Source organism: Gadus morhua, chromosome 4, assembly GCF_902167405.1.
Source record: "Gadus morhua chromosome 4, gadMor3.0, whole genome shotgun sequence".
Lineage (NCBI taxonomy): Eukaryota > Metazoa > Chordata > Actinopteri > Gadiformes > Gadidae > Gadus > Gadus morhua.
In genome coordinates, this window is record NC_044051.1 from 20,554,634 (window position 1) to 20,564,633 (window position 10,000).

Genomic DNA, 10,000 nt, shown 5'->3' on the forward strand with positions numbered 1-10,000 from the left:
AACAATGAGCTACATTTTTGTTCGGAATCCACCAGCCCCACAGTTGTCGTATATATCCATATGCAACCTATGGCCTATGGTCATTATTTAATTTTCTGTAACATGCACGCATATATCCTGTATTCAATACATGAACATGTTATGAACACAATATTCTGAACAACCCCACGAACAAATTGTTTCTAGATTCTTGTGATAGGAGCTGAGATGAGGGACATTAAATGTACACACTCTGAGCACAGTTCACGTTGATAAGGAGTTTATGAGTTATCTGTAAAGGTTCATTTACGCAAACCTAGATAAGGATTCATAAACAATAGTGCACTTCAGTCATTTACTAATCTGAAGATAAAGGTTTTATCCTGGTTTTCCTCCAATCCATAGTGCTCATGCCATTACGATGTTACGTGCCACAGCTGAGCTGCCGTAAATAGTTTTGCTTTTGGCATAAACTAGCTGACTAGGAAATAGAATAATATACTAAGGTGCCCTAGAAAGAACAGCGCCTCCCAGAGTGCCGTAGAGGCAATGACCCCCTCATGTGTTAGAGGTTGTTATTCATGCTCAGTGTGTAGTGACTATTCCTATCGTTGACTGCGTGATCATGGCATGCTGCATATTTATAGGGATAAGGAATAGAGAACCAGATTAATATTGATAATTAATATTTTGTCAACTAAAATATCCCTACACCAACACATTTCATAAATGCAACAAACTATAGGCTATTGCTTATTTTATATGTAGTATAACTATATATATTGGACGTTAGATGCAGTGTTCTCTTCATTTTAGAGGTGGAATGGCTGGTTTTGTGGCTCCAGATCAATTTTATTTGGTGGGAGGGACCAGAAATGGCTCTTTTGATAGTGAAGGTTGCTGACCCCCAACCAGAAGTGACGTGAATTGGTGGGTGATCTAGGGGTGTGATACACTTGGGAATGAGCTAAAGGCATGGGGTCTGTGTCATATGAAAGGGGGCCTAAAGGACATACAAGAATATCAATGTGGTGGTTCCAGCCCAACCAGAGGTGATGTCATCCCTCCCTCAGAGGTCAGAAAACACACCATTAATGTCCACCATTTCCACTGAGAATAAAAGCAATGACTTCCTTTATTTAGCGCGCAGGCGAACTTATCGCTTTTGCAGCTGGAAATTCATGGATTCTTCCAAAACATTGTGCCTCACTTTTTGTGCACCATCACCCCAACTATTTTGATGATACCTTGGACTCACACACACACTCACTCACAATTATTCACTCACTCACTTTCACTCACTCTCTCACTATCACTCACTTTATCAATCACACACGACAGGACAAGACGGACGTAGATGACCTCACCATCACTTCATTTCATTAACCAATCCCGAATAGCCTGAAGAATACACCTTAATCCTTGGAGTCAACCTCATGGATAAAGCAGAGTGTGTGTGAGTGTGAAGGTGTGGTCAGCACCAGCGACGTTGACGTTGCTTCCCCTCTTCACAGTGCAATGAACCTGGACAGGTTTGAGAGAGGCCCCCGGGAGATCCTCAACCCAGAGATCCAGAAGGTAAGCGCATAGATATAGAAATGGGTAGATTGTAAAAGCCGAGCGTATTTCATGAAATACATGTACATTTACAGTTAGGGCATTTAGCAGACACTTTTATCCAAGCGACTTAGAATAAGCACATTTATCAGAAGAAGGAGAAACAATATATCGCTGTTGGTACAGTAAGGATGTTCATAGAACCAAGTGCCAAGCACTCACAACCGTTAGGTTAACCTATTCCCTGTATACAACAAAGATAGGATAGGATACGATGCGGTGTGTACTTTTTTTCGAAATGAAGCAGGGGTCTATCATAGTGTGACTATATATCAACCTGAGGAACTGCAGGTTTGATAGCAGATCTCTCTGCTGAAAGGGAACCAACTGTTAACTATTGCGTTTGCATTACGTTTCTGTTACCATAGGATCTACTGGTGCTGGAGGAACAAGAGGTAAGTGTTCCATTTCCTGGTCTGCTTCAAGTTACCATGGCGACTGTATAGTAACTCTCTTTTTAATCAATGGATCTGTTATTTATTTTATTCGGTCTACGTTGGCATTCAAGCAGCATTGGCATTCAAGCGGCATTTGTTTTTTTACTTTCTCTCATTTTAAAATGAGAGATCTTTTTAAAGGTGTTTCTGTTTCGTCTGGGTCTTTTAATGTGTGGCCACTCAACATTACCCACAAACCGAACCAGACAATTAGGGTGCTTCACCTCCGATAAGCAAGCACATCTGCAGTGCGACCAACGTGGTGCATCAGAGGCCCTTAATTGGCCTCATTAGGCCTGTTTCTGCTCCCGCACACATGGTTACATTTCACTACATGTATTTCTTAGGGCTGACACTACCGCTTAGATATGGATTTGTTTTCTTCATTGCCTGTTACAGAGTTTGACCGTTTCTACCAACCAATCAGTTTAGAATAGTTTTGTTGCCATGAAATGTTCCTGTGAAGTTTTAATGTTTGAAACTGATTGATTTTATTCTTCTCATCGTACCATATTACTTCACAGGGTTCTGTCAACTTCAAATTCGGCGTGCTGTACGCCAAAGACGGACAGCTCACAGATGACGAAATGTTTAGCAACGGTAAGTGACCTGCCGAGGACATGCTAACACCTTGGCACCGACACAGAGATGTGTGGTACTGTGGTCCAGAGGGCGGCAGTAGCTCAGGAGTTACAGCGGGTTGGCTGGCAACTGCAAGGTTGCTAGTTCGATGCCCGGCTTCTCCTAGCGTGTGTCGAGGTGTCACTTAGAGACACCTGCTCCTTCCGAGCTGGCTGACCCCTGCGTGGTTGACTCCGCCGGCGGTTTGTGGATGAATGGTTGTAAGTCGCTTTGGATAAAAGTGTCAGCAAATCCCCTAAATGTACACCCACTTTGTGTGTTCTGCTTCAGAGACGGGCAGCGAGAGCTTCGAGAAGTTCCTCAGCCTTCTGGGAGACAGCGTCACGTTGCAGGGGTGGGCCGGCTACCGCGGGGGGCTCGACACCAAGAGTAAGTCTCATAACTGTATCACACGTCATATCGCACCTGCATGCTGCTCATACTAATGCCGATAGACTCAGCTGGAGAAATGGATCTAGTCATGGGTACTTTTTAACACCTTGTCATTGTTTTTTTCTCCTTATACTCACAAGTTAGTTATTTAGCAGGTGCTTTGGGCCAAAGTCACCTTCAGCGAATTTAGATGCATGTCAATAAGGAACAGCTAGGGGTGGCTACGAGACACAGACTACAGGCACTGAGGATCGAATCCAGTAACCTTCGACTGTCCCGATCATGACCGTTTTCCTTCTCTCTCCACAACAGATGACACTACAGGAATGCAATCCATCTACACCGTGTATCAGGGCCATGAACTCATGTTCCACGTCTCCACCATGTTACCTTACTCCAAGGAGAACAAACAGCAGGTGGGAGGTTCTCTCTCTCTCTCTCTCTCTTTCTCTCTCTCTCTCTCTCTCTCTCTCTCTCTCTCTCTCTCTCTCTCTCTCTCTCTCTCTCTCTCTCTCTCTCTCTCTCTCTCTCTCTCTCTCTCTCCCTCTCTCTCTTGTGCCATGGTTTCGTATGTTGAGAAACTGTTACTCAAAGCATCTAGCCACATAACCTGGTAACATTGCAGCCATTCTTTGACCAGTTGTGCTAGAGATGTTCAGTTTGACGTTCATGTGTGGAGAACAGAAAAAAGTGGTTCTACATCCAAAGACCAGGCCATAGAGGCCCGGACTATAGTCTCATGTCGTCTTAACGCAGACCGTTTCGTCTCCACCACAGGGACTATTAAGGCTCTGGAAACAATATCTTTCCCCTCTGGCCATTCCAGCCCTGCCTTGGTCTTATTGTTTCTCTTCTCTGTCTGTGATTGCATTAACCCCCCTGGGTTGGGTCCATGTAGCTGTACTTAAAAGCCTTTGTTCTCATGGCTGAATCGGTTAAATGCTATTTATCTGTCCATGGTCATTGTTCTGTTTGGATACTGAAATGTCAGGGATGGTAATGCTGTTATAATCCAGCACAGGAAACAGGGTGAACAAACACAGTTATACTGTAGGACGACATGCTTTACGTAAAAACACAGCACTGCAGAAAATGGATTCACTTAAATGCAACCATTAACTTTAATGCTATAAAATACATCCGAGGAGACAGTAGATCAGTGAGTATGATATATATATTTTGTTTTTTATTTAATATACCCTTTTTAAAGTGGACGTCAGTGCGTTGGCTGGAGGCAAAAACAAATATTAGGCCTCACCAACTATCACAACTATGACATCGTGCTGCGTTGTTAAAAAATAAAATATTGTCTGGATAGTATTGTTTGTTGTAAGTCTGGATATGTGAATGAGGTTTATCCACCTGATCAGACATTAGAGATATAGGAGGAGGGACAGGTGATTGATCCTGTATATAATATAACAATTATTTAGTTAAGTTAATGTTCAGATATAGGTTACTTTATTCTGCAATGCAAGTGTACTTCACCATTAAGATCAAACCGCTCTTTACCATAACCATAGCTCTACCGAACTGTGAGTATTGTTCAATTGATGTTTATTATACAGCAAAGCCTTCAATAATCATACCGGTTTACATGTGTAATAACTGGTTTGATAGAAGACCTCTGGAAAACAACCAATGCTTTCAAATTCAAGGTATTCAGATAACCTCACGCAGAAACCTCTTAATGGCTGCTGGCTGTGTCTTCTCCTGCCTCCTCCCTCTGCCCCACCCGCAGAAGGACCTTATTGTTCAGAACAGAACATGGGGCGATAACAAAGGAAGGGCATGGAAGGGAAGAAGACCCACGCTCAACCCCTAGGCAACGTCTTCTGACAGTGTCCTCTATTTGTGTGTGTGTGTGTGTGTGTGTGTGTGTGTGTGTGTGTGTGTGTGTGTGTGTGTGTGTGTGTGTGTGTGTGTGTGTGTGTGTGTGTGTGTGTGTGTGTGTGTGTGTGTGTGTGGGGGTGTGTGTGTGGGGGGGGGGTGGGGGGGGGGGGGGGGGGGGGTATGGGTGTGAGTGGTGGTTTATGTGTGTGTGTGTGTGTGTGTGTGTGTGTGTGTGTGTGTGTGTGTGTGTGTGTGTGTGTGTGTGTGTGTGTGTGTGTGTGTGTGTGTGTGTGTGTGTGTGTGTGTCCATGGGTTTGTGTGCTAGGGCTGCAACAAATGATTATCTTCACAGTCAATGAATCATCCTATTTTTCTTTCGATTAATGGTTAAATCATTTAGTACATAAAATGTCTAAAATAGATAATACCAAATTCCATCTAAAGTTACTAGAGTTCAAAGTGATGTCTTTAATGTTACTTCTTTACCTGACCACTAGCCAAGAAATCAAAATTATTCATTTTATAATGATCCATGAACAATGTATTTAAGATTTAACTCTTGTAATTTGCTCTTGAACAATGGCCAAAATTATTAATCGGTTGTCAAACCTATTTCGACCCACTAATTGTAGCAGCCCTAGTCTGTATGTGTGTTTTTGTGTGTCTGTGGGTGTGTTTGTGTGTGTGTGTGTGTGTGTGTGTGTGTGTGTGTGTGTGTGTGTGTGTGTGTGTGTGTGTGTGTGTGTGTGTGTGTGTGTGTGTGTGTGTGTGTGTGTGTGTGTTCATGTGTGAGTCGATGCTGATGTTGCATTAATATGTAGGTGTATGCAGCAGAAATAGACAGCAGGATGGAAAATAACTGGTTGAAGTCTAGAAGGAGGGGGGGAGCAGGTGTGTGTGTGTGTGTGTGTGTGTGTGTGTGTGTGTGTGTGTGTGTGTGTGGTGATCGGGGGGGCGCTGTCACTGCTGTTGTAGTTGTGAGAAGATTACAAGTCCTTGAATTAGCATATTTGGCTAAAGGGGTGTTGTGGCGACGCAGGCCGTGTGAGGCCAGGCGGGCTGAGGCTTGTTAGCGTCCTGGACCACTGCAGTGCCCTCGCAGATGGTGCAGCCCGTCAACACACACTCAAAGAACACACAAACGTGCACAGGCTTAGCAAACACACAGCTCAAACACACATACACGCACGCACGCACAGTCGCACACACACATCCATATCTAAGACACCCACACACACGTGATTAGCCCACAGATAGACACGCAGCACGCAAGCAATATCTAAGAGACACACACACAGACAAACACAAACAAATGCATCAGCAAAGAAACTTTAAACACGCACACACGCATGTGTTAGCATAGTGTAGTGGTGTTAGCAAGTGAATGCGTATGTTTCAGACTCAACCAAACTCTGTCACTACTTTTGCTGCAGTGCTGGAGTATTTCCTCTACTCCTATGTTGTCGTAATTTCATTCTGTCGCAGTCGGCTGCATGCATTCCCCCCTATCTCTCCCTACAGCTCTTTGATTCCCAGCCATACTGCGTTTTAAAGTGCTGCATAAATACATTTCCCCGCACGGACGTGACTACAGACTGGGATTGAATCATCCGGTGGACCTTGCGATCCTTCAGACTGATGAACCTTAAAGGCTGATAGAAGCCAGACACCATAAAGCTTATTAACTAACGTCATGTGTGCGTCATGTCTCCCCTTTCTCCTTATTTCCCATCTCCCTGCCTCTCTGTAGGTCGAGAGGAAGAGACACATCGGAAACGACATCGTCACCATCGTGTTCCAGGAAGGAGAGGACGCCTCACCCTCCTTCAAACCGTCCATGATCCGATCACACTTCACCCGTATCCTACCTCACCGTTCTACCCATCAGTTCTACCGCTCACCTATCAGTTCTACCGATCACCTATCAGTTCTACCGATCACCTATCAGTTCTACCGCTCACCTCTCAGTTCTACCGCTCACCTCTCAGTTCTACCGCTCACCTCTCAGTTCTACCGCTCACCTATCAGTTCTACCGATCACCTATCAGTTCTACCGCTCACCTATCAGTTCTACCGCTCACCTATCATTTTAAGGATATATTGATGTTATTTTCGTGTAAATGAACATATCATTTCAAGCACTCATATTGTGTATAGAGACATTTACCGAGTATATATTTTTCAATATACTGTTTTTCTATTCAATATTTATTCTCAAATTCAATCCAACATTTTAATTTGGTTAGCTAGATATTTTTACATAGTTTGTTACTTGGTACAAATGATGTTCCATCAAAGTGCATAGGGTGCTGCATCTTGTTGCTGCCTTGACCTTATTCTCAGATATATTTGCATTAGTTAGATATAACAAAGAGAATGACAGTTACAGGTGAGTAGTTTTGATTTGAGTTTTGACATAAGCAACGACTTATGTAAAGCTTTCTATGTGTCAATTGAAGTAAGTGTCGATGTCGATATAGAATTCTGTTACACAACTTGGTTGAACACTCAATCATGAAGCTATGACATTCTTTTAAATCAATAAAATAATCATTTATTTTGTCAAATGATTGATTTATGCGGTTAGTATCCCTGTAATAAGAAGGATAATGTACAGCAAGCCGGTCCCAAATAGACACTTCAGGATGATTCAAGACCTCACCATATCAGGGTTTAGCATTTATCAATACGGCCAGTTCGCTGTACTGACCCCTGACACGGACGTGTGTGTTCCTTCTCCCCAGACTGAAGATCTTCTCAGAAGAGAGCGTTCCTCTGTTCGGACCGCCACTCCCCTCCCCCCCAGTGTTTACGGACCACCAAGAATTCAGGGACTTTTTGCTAGTAAAACGTAAGCAGAGACAATAGCGGTGACGCCTGAGGCTAGCAGAGCCCTCCTCTGGTCCAGCGGCCCTCTGATGACCTCTGACCCTCTGACCCTGCAGTAATCAACGGAGAGAAAGCCACGCTGGAGACGCCCACCTTCGCCCAGAAACGCCAGCGGACCCTGGACATGCTGATTCGCTCTTTGTGCCAGGACCTGATGCCTGACCTGCCCAAGGTACACCGACCCCCCGAGAGAGAGGCCCCTGTGTCCCCTCCAGCCCCCCTTCAAACCTTACCCATGCTCCTCTACCCTTTAGGACTACAGTCTCCTTTATTGTCCTCCTTCTCAAAGGCCAGTCAGGCAAAAAGGGCGAACAGAGGAAGACTCTCCTGTCTGTGGCGTTTCACCCGGCGTACTGCTGTGTACCTCCGCTTTACTCTGCTCTGAACCGCTTCCGTCGCAGCCCTGGCTGGCGGGGGTGTGCCTCTGCATAATGCAACACACTGTATAATACTGCAATGCTGTCTTTCTGAGCAGGGATCACAGCCCCCCCCCCCCCCCCCCACACCTCTCTGATCACTTTGACTCCTCCCCCTCTTAGTCCCCCCCCCCCCCCCACACCACGTCTCTGATTACTTTGACTCCTCCCCCTCTTAATACCCCCCCCCCACCATGTCTCTGATCACTTTGACTCCCCCCCCTCCCCTCCCCCACTGTTCACTGTTCACTGTTGCTCCTGTACCGTGACTTGGTTCTGGTTCCTGCCTCAATGACCTCCCGCCCTCCCATCTCTGCTGTTGCCGGGTCAATCTGAGACCCTTCCTTTTTTCTGTTTCATCCTCTACTTCCATGTGTGTGTGCGTGTGTGTATCGATCCCCGTGTGTTCGTGTGCGTTTGCATGTCGTTGTTCCATGCGTAGGCTCCTTTCTCTCCGCAGAACATGCTGAACCGACGCTCCTTCAGCGACGTGCTCCCTGAGTCGCCTAAGTCGGCGCGCAAGAAGGAGGAGGCTCGGCAAGCAGAGTTCGTCAGGATAGGACAGGTAACCCCACTTATAGAGACACACTTAGATACATACATAGAGACATGGCTAGGACAGCTAGCCCCACTTATAGAGACACACTTAGATACATAGAGACTTAGAGACATGGCTAGGACAGCTAGCCCCACTTATAGAGACACACTTAGATACATAGAGACTTAGAGACATGGCTAGGACAGCTAGCACCACTTATATAGACACACTTAGATACATACATAGAGAACTAGCTAGGACAGCTAGCCCCGCTTATAGAGACACACTTAGATACATGCATAGAGACATGGCTAGGACAGCTAGCACCACTTATAGAGACACACTTAGATACATGCATAGAGACATGGCTAGGACAGCTAGCACCACTTATAGAGACACACTTAGATACATGCATAGAGACATGGCTAGGACAGCTAGCACCACTTATATAGACACACTTTGATACATAGAGACTTAGATAGAGAGACGTAGATACATATAGACTCAGATACATAGAGAAATGCATAGAGACATGCATAGAGACTTAGATACATAGAGACATACATGGATAGAGACATGGATGGGACAGGCAGCATCACTTCTATAGACAGACTTAGGCATACAGGATACATACATAGAGACTTGGTGGGGAGAGTGTATGGATGATGGCTGGTTTAAGCAGCCTCCCTGGCCCTGGTCAGACTGATCAGACTCTGGGACTGGGTGGGGATGCACAAGTGTTGTGCATTTAACAATCAATGTGCAGTGGTTACACCAGCCATCACCACACACACTTTGAGAGACCTCAAGAGATCGTGCACTCACTAACGTACGTACATCCACCCATTGAGAGGCCCATTGAACCAGGCAGTATTGACAGTCTCCACGGTGGACCCTGTGCTGCTTTTTGCTTCTCCAGGCGCTGAAGCTGAAGACCATTGTGCGAGGAGACGCCCCCACCAGCCTTGTTACCACGGGCCTATGTCGGAAAGAGGTGAAGCCATCACTGTAGCACCAGTCGGCCCTGCCTGTCCCCGCTAAAGAGCAGGACATTGTTGAGGGAAAAAGGAAAGGTTATGCCACCAGGGAGGGTCTAAGCTGCTTACAGCATCTTAAGATAGACATCCCAAGGTTTGGACAGCAAACGATAGTATTTCTAATGAAAAAACTTGATGCAGAATCATTGTGTATTTCATTATTAATTAATAATAAATGTCATATTAATATTTGTTAAGCAAAGTTCACGTTTGTTTTGTGTGCAGTGCAATCCATCACGT

At 45.1% G+C, this 10,000-nt stretch overlaps 1 protein-coding gene across 7 annotated transcripts in view; it reads left to right on the forward strand.

Annotated features, from left to right (window-relative positions):
- garnl3 (GTPase activating Rap/RanGAP domain like 3) overlaps positions 1-10,000 on the forward strand; it is a 66,268-nt gene that overhangs the window by 39,094 nt on the left and 17,174 nt on the right. For 5 of the 7 annotated variants that reach the window (XM_030354297.1, XM_030354302.1, XM_030354301.1 and 2 more), the window contains exons 7-17: positions 1,494-1,557; positions 1,965-1,991; positions 2,558-2,633; positions 2,946-3,044; positions 3,360-3,463; positions 6,631-6,739; positions 7,224-7,269; positions 7,625-7,731; positions 7,826-7,941; positions 8,628-8,750; positions 9,643-9,717. In XM_030354297.1, coding sequence (XP_030210157.1) covers positions 1,494-1,557; positions 1,965-1,991; positions 2,558-2,633; positions 2,946-3,044; positions 3,360-3,463; positions 6,631-6,739; positions 7,224-7,269; positions 7,625-7,731; positions 7,826-7,941; positions 8,628-8,750; positions 9,643-9,717 — 946 coding nt within the window. The remainder of the gene's footprint in view (positions 1-1,493; positions 1,558-1,964; positions 1,992-2,557; positions 2,634-2,945; positions 3,045-3,359; positions 3,464-6,630; positions 6,740-7,223; positions 7,270-7,624; positions 7,732-7,825; positions 7,942-8,627; positions 8,751-9,642; positions 9,718-10,000) is intronic. The other 2 variants (XM_030354298.1, XM_030354304.1) reach the window with 1 other exon arrangement.